At 36.7% G+C, this 17,307-nt stretch overlaps 1 protein-coding gene across 4 annotated transcripts; it reads left to right on the top strand.

The window, feature by feature from the left end:
* Window positions 1–921: 921 nt before the first annotated feature.
* Window positions 922–8,006, top strand: LOC112285197 (uncharacterized). Of its 4 annotated transcripts, XM_024525833.3 has the most exons (21): window positions 922–2,028; window positions 2,393–2,525; window positions 2,664–2,834; window positions 2,991–3,065; window positions 3,198–3,269; window positions 3,449–3,523; window positions 3,635–3,778; window positions 3,956–4,027; window positions 4,191–4,262; window positions 4,475–4,555; window positions 4,753–4,815; window positions 4,948–5,048; window positions 5,150–5,215; window positions 5,315–5,736; window positions 5,829–5,903; window positions 6,027–6,167; window positions 6,303–6,448; window positions 6,587–6,737; window positions 6,849–7,001; window positions 7,129–7,261; window positions 7,539–8,006. In XM_024525833.3, the coding sequence occupies exons 1-21, from the start codon at window positions 1,908–1,910 to the stop codon at window positions 7,556–7,558; spliced, it is 2,487 nt and encodes an 828-aa protein (XP_024381601.1). In that variant the 5' UTR covers window positions 922–1,907; the 3' UTR covers window positions 7,559–8,006. The 4 variants fall into 4 exon arrangements, with proteins under 4 accessions (XP_024381601.1, XP_024381600.1, XP_024381602.1 ...); XM_024525832.3 differs by lacking the exon at window positions 7,539–8,006 and having other exon boundaries at window positions 1,286–2,028; window positions 7,129–7,402; XM_090252070.1 differs by lacking the exons at window positions 922–2,028; window positions 7,539–8,006 and adding an exon at window positions 2,113–2,304 and having other exon boundaries at window positions 7,129–7,402.
* The last annotated feature ends 9,301 nt before the right edge of the window (window positions 8,007–17,307 follow it).

The following is a 17,307-nucleotide window of genomic DNA, read 5'->3' as shown; positions in this document are numbered from 1 at the left end:
AATTGGATGCACATGAAGCTTGTGATTTTTTTAAGAGATGTGGGATCAAATTATCATTGACTACTGCTTATAATCCAAAGGGGAATGCAAAGAGTGAATGTCGGCATCCACCAATTGTAAAAGCCTTAGTTAAAGCTTGTAATGGAAGAGTGAGAGAATGGCCTCGACTTCTACTTTATGTATTATGGACTAATCGAACAACACATAGTTCGGTGACAGGATATATGTCAGTGGAACTTATGACAGGTCAAAAATCAATTATGCCGATTGAAGAAAATGTGCCAACTTGGAGTATGCTACCATGGAAAGATGGGTTGATAAGAGAGGAATTGTTAGCTTTTAGAATTCGGCAACTTGAACAAAGATCCGAAGATGTGGAATTAGCATTAAAAAGGTTACAAAAGGCAAGGTTAGGAAATAAGACTCGATTTGACAAGCAACATCAATTGAGACCTAGAGCAATTGAAGAAGGTGATTGGATACTTGTTTATGATAGTAGTCTGCGTAACCAACATAATACTTTGCAGAAGTTCTTGAAACGTTGGTTTGGACCATATGTGGTAGTAAGGGTTCATGATAATGCTACATATTCATTAAAGGAGTTAGATGGTACGAGGTTGAAAATACCTATTGCTAGAAAGCGAGTGAAGATTTTTAAAAGACAAGATAGAGAAATCAATATAGAGGATCATGCTAAAGATATTGACATTTTTGAAGAAGACAATTGTTTTGAAGAGAATGGTGAAAATAAAAAGTCACAGATTCCACTGCAAACTACTACTCCGAATGTGCGAGGATGGTGAGGGAAGGGGAGTCACCATTTGGCTGAGCTCCTATCCCATGCTTTTCCGGATGCCAGTTGTTGAACCTCAAGCTTTGCAACTCCAGTCACCGTGTCCAGGATTCGGTAGAGTACTAGCACAGCTTCATTTCGCTCTGGCCCACTTAGCAAAACCACGCAATTCTCCTCTTCGAAAATCGATTTGTCTAAGTATTCCTTCAATGAACTGAAGCTCCAGCTACGCACTAATGAACCTTGCTGATACATGGTTCCACCACTTCATTTCGAGACCTTAGATGCCCTGCGTGTTGCAGGATTTGAGCAGGAGAGAAAACCTGGTGGCGAATCGTTTTCAATGGCTGGTTTCGAATTTGTGCCCTGATTTAGATGTGCAGCGAACCCCCGCGGTCGCAAAAGTCAACTGGTCCGCTCGTGCAGAGAGATATGTATTTTTAGGCACATTATTGTTGTAGGTCACAACGAAAACAGCTAAATCGGGTTAATCGATGGAGTCCAGAAATGATAACGTCTAAGGTAGACCGAGTAAACTGGAAGGTGCTGTTATGTTCTGATTTCTGGTAGCTAAACCCAACTGACCCAGCTAACAATATTCTGATCACTTTGATATTCCAACCACACAGTTTCATTCTTGAGGAGTGATAACTATTGTGGAGTGAAGAAGCTCGATTCTAGACCAAAACACTCTTCACAACATCGACTGGAACTTTTGAACACTGCACGCGTGTGTGTTGGCGAGGACTTAGTTTGAAGTAATACTCTTCAGATGTGCGAGTTTTGTGAACTTTGACAATCGCTTATTTAGAACACTGATGTCGTGTCTGCAACCTCCAGTACTGAAACGATTTCCCAATCGGATCACTGAGAAACGATGGATTTATATCGACTGGATGGTGGTTTATGATAAACCGAGGCAGAAAGAGTTGGGGAGGTTAAGCTGGGATCACCTACGAAGTTGTCGGTGTCACGCTTAGGGTCCTCAACATGTAACTTAGGGGGTTAATCTTTGCAACTGGGAACAAAGAATCTCGAATCAGAATTCCGAGATTCAATCCGAAGGGTTGGAGTTGTGGAGATTGAATGCGCGACGAATGAGTGGCCGGTGTCGATGGACGATTATATGCCGTTACTAAAGCGAAGGATAACGCCGTTCTTATCGTCGCTGCCGTGCCTTTTCTTGGTGCCTTGTCTCTTCTTTTGCGAATCATGTTGCGGGACTTTAGAACAAGGTGTGCTCTCCACATGTTCTCTTCTTAGTAGGGTTTGAATGACTTATATGTGTGTCTCCGAAATCTTGTGCCATATCTCATCTTGAAGAAGAGCTCATTATTTCAGGCAAACTTCAGTTAGACTACTGTTCTGGTGGATTAAGATATGCTGAGGTCATTAAGCAGCTTGACAGCGGAGAGTGGAGTCACCTTTTTAAAGAACTTAGGGCTACATTGAAGGAGCGCTGAGTTTACTGCCAAAGATTTGAGTTATAGGGCTGCTACTTGTCTACGACGGTGATCGATCAACTTCAACTCAGGTTTCAGTTTGAATCTCGTGAGTTCTCTCCGACATGATCGGTACAGCTGACTCCAGTATGGGCAGGCATTGCATTGCAGGAACTCAAAAATTCTGGATGGATTACCAAGAGTCTGCCTTCGTGGGTGGCAGGGACAGACCCTTGTGTACAAGTCTGGGCTGGCGTCGACTGCGACACGCAGGGCAACATCATCACTCTGTAAGATCTACCGCAACCTTGAATCTGTACCCTCAACAACCTGTAACCATTCAATAGTAACATTCTATCTATCCATCTATCTATCTACCTATGTGTATACAGGGAACCCCATCTTATAAGTTTAAGGTTTCTGGATAGGAACTTGACACATATGGGCTTAAACGGACCAATTCCAAACGCAATGGGAAGGCTTACTACCCTAGTACAATTGGACATGGGAAACAATAAGGTTTGTAAGAATTGTAGCGCGTGGAATCATGTGACGGGCGACCTCGCTCCCCTTTCAAATCTGGTTCATCTTGAGAGACTGTGAGTAAGCCTTCACTTAGATTTTTCTTGCCTTCAAGTCTTGAATAATTTCCAGTGATTGAATCCATATCTTTCAGAAGATAATCCATCGGCAGAAAAACAAAATTAAAAACTGTTTTGCTTATGTTCATGAATTGGATGTTTGCTTGTATCCAGCGTTCTGACGTCGAATGAGGTTGCTACTCCGACTTTCCCTGCGGCCATATTCCAACTCAACAAGCTCACGGACCTGTGAGTAACACATGCTCAATTACGAAGAGAATGCGCTGCCCGTGCAATTATGAGCTGCAAGTAATTTTTAAGCGTTTGAGGCCAAGGGTATTTTAGGGCTTGACTCTTTACATTGCCTGATTTGATTCGCAGAAGAGTTGACAACACTCTTATCGGTGGGGAATTTCCAAAGCGTCTGATAGAGTTGCGCAATCTTCAATATTTGTAAGTCAGAGGCATTGAGCGTTTTAGTCATTCACTTTTCATCTCATGTTATAGTAAAGCATACTTAGTGAAAGGCTCTTGAAGATATGCTATCCATTTCAGCCCAGTTGAATTGCAGTGAGACTTGTTCAGATTGGGGTCATGAAGGGTTCTTAAATTCGGCTATATCTGCTCAACAGATACCTAGGCAATAATTCGTTTACTGGAGATCTTCCAGGGAGCGAACTAGGCCTCATGACAAATTTGAAAGAACTGTAAGTGGACGTCTGCCTATAAGTACATGATTTTATTCTGTGAACCGACTCTCCCTTGTGGCTAGTTAAATCCCGTTTTTCTTTCATTGACAAAATGTGCAATTCGTTCAGGACTATCTGGGGTAACCTCCTTACAGGTGTTATTCCACCTGAACTGGGAAACCTGAAGAACTTAACCTACTTGAATCTGAACAAGAACAAGCTTTACGGTGGCCTTCCTCCAGAGCTTGGAAAGCTCAGTAAATTGCAGAGACTGTAAGGAAAACAAAATCTCTCTCCTCTGTCAGATTATGATCTCAAACATCCCTCGTAGTATGTTAGGAATCTATAGAATTTACTGGTCATTTCTGCAGATTAATAGCTCGTTCTAAATAATGGTGGAGTTGAAGCCGAAGCTGAATTTTCTGCATGTGTTGATGTTCGAATGCGAAGCCTTCTTTATAAAAACAAACTAACAGGGCGTATTCCGGAAGAGTGGCGTGAAATGTCCAGCATTCAAGTTCTGTAAGAGTCCTCTAACCTCATTTTAGATGATAAAATCAATTAGTTTGGAGTCGAAAAATCACGCTACACCCACTAGTCTGTAAACTTATTCCTGCTTATCAGAAAATTCAGGCGATTGGTATGCACTGTGCTGAAGCTCAACATAATTTCTTGTGGGGCGCAGAGAGCTCAATGCGAACTATTTGTGTGGAGCTTTTCCTTCGTGGCTGCTGCAAATACCAAGGCTCTCTATGTTGTAAGTTTGTACTGAGCCCAGCTTTCATGATTCCGACGAATTGTTCACCTATCTACGATACCTGAATTTGCTGAATCATTGAAGGGAGTTCACATGTTCTGCTTTCGAGTATGTGTCTACTTTGATGCAGTTAGTGTGCTCGAAGAGGAACTTATATCAGAATTAGGGTTGCAGTAGTGAATGCAAGACTGATTTGACTAAATTTGATGCAGGCAACTGAGCAATAATCAGATCCACGGTTCAATCGACGAATCGGCATTAAACCACAGTGTCTCTCATGGCTTGAAGAATCTGTATGTACCATCAGATGCCAGATTCTAAATGAATTGCGTCTATTTCTCTCCTGTTAGATTAGCCGGTTTTTAGATGGTGTGTTACCTTGTTTCTCCTCACACAAGACTTGAAACTTTAGTTGATTACGTACTGTAGAAGGAAATTTATCTTCAGGACTGAATCAGCAGAAAGGTTTTCTGATTTGTGAAATGTGCAGACTTTTGGAGTGTAACTACTTGGGAGGAATCAAACCAAGAGTACAAAATAGTACTACCATCAAGTAAGCTTCTGCTATTGTGTGTTCAGTCTTGATGGCATACTTTTCAAGTCTTCTGTGTCCAATTTTTTTACTGCAACAATCAAGTATTTGAAGCTACAAGAGTGTCAGTTTCATTAATTGTTTCTGACACAGGGCCAACCTTGACTACAACTGCTGGGATAATGAAGATAGTTTGGATTCGGCCTGCGTTAGACCTTTAAACTGCTTCAATTTCCGACTGCGTACCGCAAACGGTAGTCGCTTCTACACCCAATTATCTGAATCTTGTATAACTTTGTCCGTATTCCACCTCAAGCTTTTGATTCGTGAAGTTATTTTTTCTGTGTGATCGCAGGAGCATGCCCAGATTGCCCCAGCGGACAGTACATGATCAATACCACAACTTGCATCTGCTACGCAGGTTTAACAAGAAGCATTTTAAAAAGCTACACTTCATATGAAGCACTACTAACGATGCTTTGAATTTTGACTAATTCCGATTGAACTTCGAAATTTGCAGTACCTGAAGCCTCCAGCAAGAAGTTTCGGTCTGGTCCGACACTTGGGGCGGTAGCAGGGGTGGTATTTCTCCTGGTTCTCTTGCTGTTGTATCTTTGGTGGAGATCTCGGCGCCAAGCTGCAGCTAAACAACTAGATCTTCGGTCCCGTTTTCAACCTGACTACTTCCAGATAGAGAAGGCAAGAAGTAACAAGGTTGCTAGTACGCGGACGTGGGAAGTCCCAACTGGCATACATCACTTTACCATTGAGGATCTCGTTAAGGCAACTGGTGGATTTGATAGATCTAATGAGATTGGGGAGGGCTGCTTTGGAAAAGTATATGTGGGGAGGTTTCCTGATGGCCGAACCCTCGCCATCAAACGGGGTGGGCCCGCTAAGTATTCCTCAGAAGAATCTGACCGCGGACAGTTCAGAAACGAGGTACTTGCTCTCATAACTAGCTTGTCTGAATGCTTTTTTTACATGAAGCTTGCAGAAAGGTTGTAACCAACAATTCCTTTTTGGTGTACTAGGTCTTGCTACTAAGCAGGCTGCACCATAAAAACTTGGTGAGGCTAGAAGGATTTTGCGATGACGAAGATCAGCAGGTAATATTAGTTCATCTCTCCCTGGAGTTTCCTCAGTTTGACCACTCTGAGATAATGGAAATTTTCCCTACGCTGCTCTGAGCTTCCATCAATTGACTCCAGCTTTGCACCTTGCGTCAATAGATCCTGGTGTACGAATACATGAAGCTGGGAAATCTTCACAGACATCTTCATGGAATTAAAGGCATGACATTTGATTGGTACAAGCGGTTGGAGATTGCAGTAGATGTCGCCCGAGGCTTGGATTACTTGCATTCCTTTGCGGTACTGAACCTTCACGCATTTTTCTGTTTCTTCAGATACATTATGTCATTCCAAGAGAGTTGTTTTCTGAACGATAACTTTGCATCCAAATCTTACTGCTCGTTTTGATCTCTCTCTTTTATTCTTCTTGTTCAGGACCCTCCTGTCATTCACAGAGATGTAAAGCCCAGCAACATCCTTCTTGATGACAATCTTGTAGCCAAAATTGCAGATTTCGGCATCTCCAAGGAGTCGTCTGAGATTAAGACTCATGTGTCTACCGGACCGGCTGGCACAGCTGGGTAATGCTCACCACCTTTCTCCGAGCTCAATGTTTCCAATTACACTTGTGTCTGCTGCTTCAGTAAACGTGGAATGACACATTGTTCAATTTAATCATATCAAGCGTGTTCTGCATACCTGTCTGCTTTCTGTATCAGGTACTTCGATCCTCAATACTTCCTTCGCCGTCAACTGACCACAGCCAGCGACGTCTACAGTTTTGGTGTGGTACTTCTTGAGCTCATTTCTGGGCGCAAAGCAATTGCATTTCATTGTCCTGAGGACGAGGAATCCAATCTTATCGAATGGGTGAGCTCTTGAGAACCTTATGAATCATAGTGACCATTTGACTTATCATTTTAAATAGGTTGAATTATGGGAAGTAGGTAAATAAAATGTACTTGTCTAAATTGTGCTCAGACGAAGCAAAAGATGGAGCAAGGCCGCGCAGGAATTGAAAGCGTTGTGGATCCTAAACTGGAGGGAGTTTATCCTCGGGAACTGTTTGAGACATTAGTAGATCTGGGATTAAAGTGTTCATCTTTTAAGAGAAATGTTCGACCGACAATGAAAGTAAGCTTGTCTCTTCTCATTCTCTCCTCAGCATTTATTGCCATAATTGTTCTACAAACGAATTAATCCTTATCATGGCTGTTGCCGAAGTTGTTTGTGATTCTGACAGTAGGGTGGGATTTGGCAGGTTGTAGTGAGCATTCTGGACCCTTTGTTGCAAGCAGCAAAGAAACCACCACGTCGGAACATATCGTTGCCGTCGTTGCAAATGTGGCCCTCACAACCTCTGCTTCCTCCAACGAAATACATCAGTAGGGCAGGTGACATTATTAGCACAACAGAGTCTGATGAAAACACAATTAGAACAGGAAGTCTTGAATCTATCACTCGCACAGAAGTAACTCAAACATTGCTTTATCCACGCTGAAACTTAATTTCAACTCATCTTTTCATTTTGACAACCGTCTGTCACATGTAATATGCAGTAGATGTAACTCAGACAGCAATGATCAGTGACTGTTTTGCAATGTAATATCATGCCTTAATAATTCGATGTGAATACAGTAATTGATTCGAACCCATTGTTTTTACCCCCAGGGAGAAGCTTTTCGAGGTAGACCTGCATTTGAAGAATTTCATTGAAGTAAATTCTCTCAGATGCCATTCCCAAGAATCTCACCATCAAATCCAAGTGTTGGCTAAGTGTGGTGTTTTGATGTCGGCGATGTCTCAAGCACCATCCCTAACTCACGAATTCCTTATCTGATCTGATTTAAGAGTTCATGACTTCCAATCAAGCTGTTCGATCAACAAGATGATATTTCAAGTAAAAGCATTTTTATTTTCAGCAAGCGACGAGAGCAGAGCGAGTTTTGTCTACATGAAGTTCAATAATTTTCCAAAAAGAAATTGTAATTGACTTCACAACCACAACCAAACCTGACTGATGCCCGATCTCAAGAACCAAGCTGTTATTTAAATCCCTGTTTTATTTTGTCATCAGAAGTATAGAATGCCTTCTGTCTTTTGATACTATTAGGGAATCATGAAAATGTTTTTGATATATTTTTATGTATATTTGATTCTTTTCACAATTTTTGAGAAAATATGTATTTTAACTATTTATGTATATGACGTATGATTTATGAAGATGAGCTATAGAATACTTATTGAGTAGATGATATATTATTTTTGTGGAGCTAATAATATTGTATCAACCTTTGTAATTATAATTATATGATGAATATAGTCTATAATAAGAGATTATCTTGAGTGTAATAATACAATGGTATTGATATTGGTGTCATTCAATTAACAAAAGTGAGGAAGGAAGTTGGCACATTCTATTTTGTTGATATTATCAATATAAGGACTCACACTTGCAATGTGTTAGCTTCATCATTCTATTTCACTATAATTTATGAAATAATATCTAAAAAACAAATAACTATGTTAAGTTGCATGTTGCTACTAATTGAAGTAGTTGCTAAACTAAAGTTATAATTTCAATGCTTGAATGTAGTAGAATCTCAATCTCTCGATTGATAGTATAAGTTTTTACAATTAAGTCTAAATAATTCCTATTTGTAGTGGTTTTTTTTAACTTGCTTGTGATAAAAGACTTTTTTGTTTAAGATCTAATTCTTTGCTTCTTTGCTTTCCTATTCTTGATGTTGGGTCTTGCATAGCTCCAATAAAAGGCTTGGTAAGTTGTTGAAAAAATTCTATTTTGATGATGATATGGATGGTGAAAAAGCTATCAATTTTGTATCTGGTGATGATGCTCAAGAGTTAGGGTTTATGCCTGCCAATGTTGAGGTACTATAATCTGATTTGCCTACATTATTGAATGTATATGTTAAAGCATCCTGAGTCTCTATTAAGTTTGTTCCTTCTCAACTTGAGTTATTGATAGATTGGTAAGAAAAGAAGCTAATGAGGCTAAGATTGCTTGATTCTATTGGATGTTCAATTAAGTTGCAAGCTAAAAAATACTTTGTTGTTCAAAACAACTTATTGCTTGGATTTTTTTATTACTTAGGGTGATTGTGAGCAACAAATAAAAGAATATAGTGGACTTGTCTTTAAGAGCTTCAATACCTAAGAAAAGAGAATTAATTTTTTAGGATTTTCATTTGCAATAAGCATATGTCTATTAGGTTTTAGCTACAAGATTTAAGGTATAACAGAGCAATTCTAAAATGTAATCATTTGTAGAGATTTGATACCTAAAACTACTCTTATATATACATAAAAAGATGGATCAGTAGATTTTGTCAAAGTATGAGCTTGTTGTTGTAATATAGGTGTATAATCAACTTGTCACGGACATATGCATATAAGCCAGTAATTACATATATAAATAAGTAGAAGTAAGTCAAAGTAGGTAAAAGTAAGTTAATTCTATAATATTTGCTACGGAAGCTTTTTAGAAGCTTTATAGACGATGCTTTGACTTTATAGGTGTCTTTGATTGACTTTTTGGATTAGAAACGTGGTCGACAAGTTAGCCATGTGCCACATATGTTGTTAGCTTGAAGACCAAGCTAACTATGTGGCTTACACATAGAAAAACTTGCCTTGTAAGTCAAGGCATGTGTCCTACAAAGTCAACACATATTGGAGGTCCTATAGAACGTCGCCACATTGTCGAGGTAGAGAGAATATGCCTCAAAAAAATACTAGGCTTCAAGTTGTCACTAATCATTCAATCAAGCTTCAAAATAAGGGAAGTCCTAAGTTTATATATAAATTTTCTCTTTTGAGCAATTACACCAAATACACAAGCCTCAAGTAACCAACAACACCCAAAATATGATAAAATCCTCTAAAACCTTGTATATCCTTATGTAAATTTTTTCCTAAACTTCAACACCTTATATCTCTTAATCCGACCGTCCAAATAAACTCAAATTTTATACAAGGTACTGATATATTTTTTTTGACTTCTACAACAAATTTCAACCGCAAAATCATTGCGGATCTTGAGATATCTAAAAAACCCTAATAGTCGCTTCAAACCCTTGTCTTTATACACCTACGTGCAATTTTCTTCATATCTCACAAAATATAAGCTCAAATACCACAAAATTTGTATGTATAGCTTTTTAACACAAAATTTTATATTTTCTACAAATGTTTGAGCCAAAAATTTGTCCAAAAACTAAAATTATGGCTCCAACCATTACTATAAACAAAACCGCTCACTTACTGCCTTTGATTTGGATGTGGCGCTTTCAACTCCTTATAACTCCTTCACATAAACTCCAAAAGCAATAATACTTTCATAAAAGATGTAGGCCTTAAAATCTTCGTTCCAGCCACATCTTCCGATCTTCAAAAGCTACCATACAACTCCTCGTATCCTCAAAAAAGTAACAATATGTCTTAAATTAACACCTTAACTTTGAACACCTATATCTCTTTCATAAAAATTTGAAATCACACAAACTCTTTGCCCAAATTATATCCAAAATCCTAAACTTGCTGATCCTAGCCTCCAAAGCTCGAATGCCTTCGAAAGAGAAACCCTAATGCCTAATAAGGCCTTGGGCAGCCTCCTTGAAGCCCATTGGACATGGCCTTCGACCAATAGGAATGAAGTTTCCCATTCCTTGCCTTCATCCAACCATGTCTTGCTTTCATCCCTCCCAATAAGCCTCCTATTAGTTAAAATTTTCTTCTTTAGGCTCTAATCTCCTCTCAAGGCTTTATACTAAACATTTAGGTCATACAATTGTTTTAAATGCTATAATCAAAAAAAAAAAAAAACTCAAAATAAAGTATCTTAAATCCTCTCTCTTTAAATTAATCTATTAACCATTCTAACATACATCTAGATTTATTAACATATAATATATTTTAACTAATTTATATATACTATAAGCTTTTACAGTATGACAACGTAGTCCCTAGTTAGATAGTATATATAGAAATAAGAGTAAAGCCTTCTTCACTCTTATCAACTCCTTTCTTGCTTCTAGTCTAATTTCAACGGTATCTAGTTTTCTTGGCTTTTGGCAATAGCCATTCTAGTTTCTTTCCTAATATACATATCAAATTATTTTTATTTTTTCATCTTTTTTTGAGAGAAGCCTCACTTTTTTATTTGTTTTTATCATGTTCTTGTCCTTAACAGATTGACAAGAATACAATTATAATATCAGAACTTTGTCTAATCTTGATTAAGAGTGGATTATCCCTTTCTCTTGATAAGACATAAGCACACTAAAAGTTGCGGATTACCCTCTTCTAAACTGATATTGTCTTTAGTATTTTCTTTGTTTTCAAATCCTCTCTTCTATTCATCTTGAGTGATATTAGACATCTTTTCTTTTCTAAGTGTTATGATGGTAGAACTTGCTGAAATGAAGAGTACAATAGCACAAATATAAGAGAAATTGAGGGAGTTAATGCTTGTGATGCATCAACTCAATTTACCACCATAAGGAGCAACAAGATTGGCAAAAAGTGAAGATATAGAAATGATTGGAGCTGCTTCAACATCTGCACCAAATCATGTCCCTTCTCCTATGGTGGAATGCCCTTCCAGTGTTAGAAAACTAAGAATTATCCTACCCGAGAAGTTTGATGGCACCAGATCAAAGTTTAGAGGATTTATCAATCAAGTACAACTTCTGATTGAACTTCAACCCCAAAGCTATCCAACTCCAGGATCGCAAGTTTGATTCATTGATACACTTCTTTCAGGTTCAGCATTATCATGGTTTTCATCTTTTCTTGAACGATGAGATCCAATATTGGATAATCTGAAGGCTTTTTTGGCAGAATTTTGATCCATGTATGGAGAACATGATACAATTCGTGTTGCAATCAATAAGATCTATATTTTGCAACAAGGCAATCGATTAGTAACGTTCTATGTTTCACAATTTTGACAACTTGTAACTGATATCAAGTGGGATAATGTTGCACTTATTAGCTAATTTCTCTACGGATTACAATTTGAGGTAAAAAAAATTAATGCTCAACTTACCTGATCCTCAAACATTGAGTCAAGCAATTGACTTTGCTGTGAAGTGCAACAATCATCTTTTTGAATTTTGATCTAAAAACCGTACAAGTAGACCTCAACGTTACTATAATTCAATGGCAACTTCAACATCTCTTCAATACATACATTCAGAAGTAGAAGATATGTAAATTGATGCAGTACGTTTCAAACCTCTTACTGAACAAGAAAAGACTCGTCGTCATCAGGAAGGATTGAGCTTATATTGTAGAAAACCTAAGCACATTACTCAACATTGTCCAAAGAAGTGACACAACCATAAAATGAGGAATACGACGATTAAAAAAGATAGCATGTTGAAAAACGAATTTTTCCAACTACAATAGGGACCATGCGACTGAAACCTTGTATAATGCCTAGTGAAGTTCCTATCCTCTCTTTATCACCCTCTCCATATTTTACGATAAATATTATTCTAGGACCTAAACATCACAAAGCCTTTGCCTTGCTAGATTTAGGAGCCTCAGCATATTTCTTAGATGAAGAATTTGCTAAAAGATATAGTATATTTTTAGTGAAGAAAACTAAACCTGTTCATGTAGAAGTCATAGATGGTTGTTCATTGTCTTCAAGAGATGTTACTCATGAAATCCTTCCTATAAAAATAGCAATTAATGATCATAGTAGCTTTGTAATATTTAATATCATTAGATCTCTTTGTAATCTAGTCATTTTAGATTTATTGTAGCTAGAAAAATATAATCCTAAAATAGATTGGACTTCTCGTAGTCTTGAATTTTTTGAAAGTATAACTAAGAGCATAATTAGTCAAGTAAAAAGTCATAAGTCTAGTATAATTAAACCTATATTTGTAGGTGCAAGAGCTTTCTTGTATGCTACAAAAGAAGGATCACCTTGTGTCATTTATGCCACACTTATTTCTATTGGTAGAAAGACTTCAAGTGGCATTCTAAGCCAATATCAAGATTTTTAAGATATATTTGACAAGAAGAATGCAGATACTCTTCCGAAACATCGTTCTTATGACTCCTCAATTCACCTTTAAGAAGGAGCATAACCGCTATTTGGATCAATCTACAATTTATCTCAAAATGAGTTTGCTGAACTCAAGGAATATATTGAAAAAAATCTACATACGTCAAGAATTTCATATGCCATTCTAAATCTCTAATAGGAGCTCCAATTTTAATTTGTGAACAAAAAAAGATGGATCATTGTAGATGTGTGTCGATTATCGAGGACTCAATAAAATCACTATCAAAAATAGGTGTCCGCTACTTTTGATATCTAGACTCCTTGATCAGTTGAATCAAGCTAAGATCTATACAAAAATAGATCTACAAAGAGCATACAATCTGGTACGCATCAAAAAAGGAGATGAATGGAAGATTGGGTTTCAAACAAGGTACGGACATTTTGAATACAACGTCATGCCTTTTGGACTTACAAATGCACCAGCAGCATTCCAACATCTAATGATTGATGTCTTTTGGGAGTTTTTAGATGATTTTATTATTTGTTACCTAGACGATATCTTAATCTATTTTAAAAATATAGAAGAACATGAACTTCATATTTGTCATGTATTACAAAAAATAAGAGATGCGAGGCTCTATTCTAAGATAGAAAAGTGTATATTTCACACTACTCAAGTCAACTTCTTAGGATACATTATTTCAAATAATGGACTTATGATGGATCCTAAGAAAGTTCAAACTATTATGGATTGGAAGATCCTAAAAACGGTAAGAGATGTCCAATATTTTTTGGAATTTGCCCACTACTATCGGATCTTCATGAAATACTTCTCTCAAGTTACAGCTCCACTTACATGTTTGACTTGTAAAGACAAACTTCAATGGATCAAGAAGCAGAAGTAGTATTTGAAGCTTTAAAGACAACCTTTGTTTCTGCACCAATCTTATATTGCATTGATTTTTCTAAGCCATTTTTTTATGGAAACAGACACATCAGACTTTGCTTTGGATGTCATATTGTCACAAATAAGAACATATGATAAAGTTCATCCAATAGCTTTTCATTCTAGAAAATTTTCAATAGTTAAGATCAACTACGAGATTCACGACAAAGAGCTTCTTGCAATCGTGGATTTGTTTCAAGAATGGCACCATTATTTAGAAGGTACTTCTAGCCCAGTCACAGTATATACGGATCACAAGAACCTTGAATATTTTATGTCAGTACTTGTTTTAAATCGTCGCCAAGTTTTTTGGAGTATATCTTTATCAAGATTCAAATTCAAGATCACTTATCAATTAAAAAAACAACAAAGTTTGTCAGATGCACTCTCTAGATGATCTTATCTTGTACCAAAGGAAGGGGATGATGCTTTTGATCAACAACGGACAATTCTCTTGAAGCTAGAGTATCTTCATCTTCGAGCAATGATATCAACACTAACTATTGATTCAACTTTCATTAAGCAAGTTCAGTCAAGTATGTCTTCTGATCCTCTTATTTGTGATATTAAGGAAAATCCTTCAAAGTCTCATAATACTTTCAAGTTTGAATTCAAGAAGAATCTACTATATTTTGAGGAACGCCTATATGTTCAAGAAGGTGAAGCTCGATTATATATTTTTCAAGCTCGTCATGACTTTTCAGCACCAGGACATTTTAGGTACAATAAAATATTGGAATTAATATCCAGGAACTTTTGGTGGCTCCAAATGTGGAAAACCATCAAAGATTTTGTATAATCTTGTGATGTTTGTTTGAGATCAAAAACTCCTCGCCATCATCCTTATGGACTTCTTCAACCATTACCCATACCAAAACAACCATGGTCTTCTATTTCTATGGATTTCTTTATGGAGCTTCCAATCTCAAGTTCTTATGATTCTATATTCATGATAGTAGATTGTGTTACCAAGATGGTACATTTTGTACCATGTACAAAATCTATCACAGGTGAAAAAAACAACTAAGCTCTTTCTTGATAATATCTATTGCTATCATGGATTATCCAAGGATATTATATCAGATACGAGAACTCAATTTGTATCAAGATTTTGGAAGAATCTTTTTAAGATTCTAAAAGTAGATATAAAACTATCTTTGGCATTCTATCCTCAAATTGATGGATAAATGGAGCAGGTTAATCAAGTTTTGGAGCAGTATTTAAGATGTACCATTAACTACCAACAAGATGATTGGACAACTCTTTTTCCATTCGCAGAGTTTGCTTACAATAATATGATATATTCTTCTATAAAACAAACACCTTTCTTTGCCAATTATGGTTATCATCCATAACTTGATATTTTTGATTTTTCAAAAGTTGATAATCTTGCTGCAAAAGATTTGGCAATTCATTTGTCAGAGCTACATGCAACGATGAAGGCGCAATTAAAAAAAGCTCAAAAAGAACAAAAGATCAATGCGGATGTCTATCGAAAGGAACAACCATCATTCTACATGGGTGATAAGGTATGGTTACTTCGTCGCAATATCAAGACCACTCATCCTTGTGACAAGTTGGACTATCAAAGGCTTGGACCATTTTCTATTTCTGGACAAATTAATTCAGTTGCATATCATTTACACCTATCGAAGTCAATGAAAATCCATCCAATATTCCACGTGTCTCTTCTTGAACCATACAAGATAGTGAACATACCAAGAAGAAGAGAAGTTCCACCTCCTCCTATAGAAGTAGACTATAATGAAGAGTTTGAAGTGGAAGAAGTCTTAGATTCAAGGCAGAGCCAAAATAAATTATAATATCTTGTCTATTGGCACGGATATGATATTAATGAATGCACATAGGAGCCAATAAAAAATCTTGCAAATACAGCAAAGGTGGTGGAGGCTTTTTATTGACGACATCTATCAAAATCAAGATAAAAATCTTCCTTATAAAAGAAATAAGATCTAAGCAAGATAACATTCTACTTTCAATCTTTGTTTGTAGCTTCTTTGTAGTTGTGACGCTGAGGAGATGGAGAACCAACAACCAATGGATTTGACTCAAGAGCCTTTGTTTGTTCACCTGCTGGACGAGACATTACGATTGTCACAACCTTTGAGACGATGTAATTGAGATGAAGATCTTCAAGAATGACATATTCTTCTTGAAATAAATAGCAAGATACAATGCGTTTGGTATCACGACCTTGGAAGGAACTTCTGATGTTTGGTGATTTTACTAGAAGTAGGAACAATACTTGACGGTGTTCCAAATATTTTATTCGAAAGAAGTTATGAAGGCCTCAACAAGGATCAAATAACTGGGTGGTCTTTCCACCGTGGTATGGGACACTACCAATGGTTGAGAGGTCCTATCAATCATCTTCGAAGAGAACAAAGATCAGAGTATGTGGCGAATACCATTCATTACATCATAGATTTCTTCAACATATGATGACCGCTCTTTGTGGAACTCGTCTCTAGAAGGGGGGTAATATCATAGACGCATGTACGTAAGCTTATAATTACATATATAAATAGGTAGAAGTAAGTAAAAGTAGGTAAAAATAAATTAATTCTATAATATTTGATATGGAAGCTTCTTAGAAGCTTTATAGACAATGATTTGACTTTATAGGTGTCTTTAATTGACTTTTTGGATTAGAAACGTAATCAACAAGTTGGCCATGTGCCACACATATTATTAGCTTGAAGACCAAGCTAACTATGTGGCCCGCATGTAGAAAAACGTGTCTTATAAGTCAAGGCATATGTCCTACAAAGTCAACACATATTGGAGGTCCTATAGAATGTTGCCATGTAGCCCCTAGTTAGATAGTATATATAGAGACAAGAATGAAGCCTTCTTCCCTCTTATCAACTCTTTTCTTGCTTCTAGTCTAATTTCAAGGGTATCTAATTTTCTTGGCTTTTAGTAATAGCCATTCCAGTTTCTTTCTTAATATACATATCAAGTTATTTCTATTTTGTCATCTTTCTTTGAGATAAGTTTCACTTGTTTATTTATTTTTATCATGTTGTTATCCTTGACACTAAGAAATTTTAGACTATATGAAAGATTCTTTGGTTGTTAATTAAAATCTTCTATATCTTCCATTGAAATAGAAGTAGTAGAATGGAGAAAGAATAAAGTATTGGATATTTTCATAATTTTCAATTGAACCATTCTTTATTTGGTTTCATTAAACATTATATTTTTAGTAATATTGACCTTCCACGTATTGGAATCAATCACTTTTTAGGCTTCAAAAAGTGGGTCATATTCCATCATGAAATATTTTATAGTTTTACCATCAAACTTCTCTCTATTTTTTTTTGGTATGTGCATAAATGAAAAATAGAAAATTATTGCATAGATTACTTATATTAGATTTTAGTTTGATGTAATGTTTATTTGAAGTTATATTTTTATTGGAAATAATG

Source organism: Physcomitrium patens, chromosome 7, assembly GCF_059467195.1.
Source record: "Physcomitrium patens ecotype Gransden chromosome 7, ASM5946719v1, whole genome shotgun sequence".
NCBI lineage: Eukaryota > Viridiplantae > Streptophyta > Bryopsida > Funariales > Funariaceae > Physcomitrium > Physcomitrium patens.
This window is presented reverse-complemented; position numbering and strand designations above follow the sequence as displayed.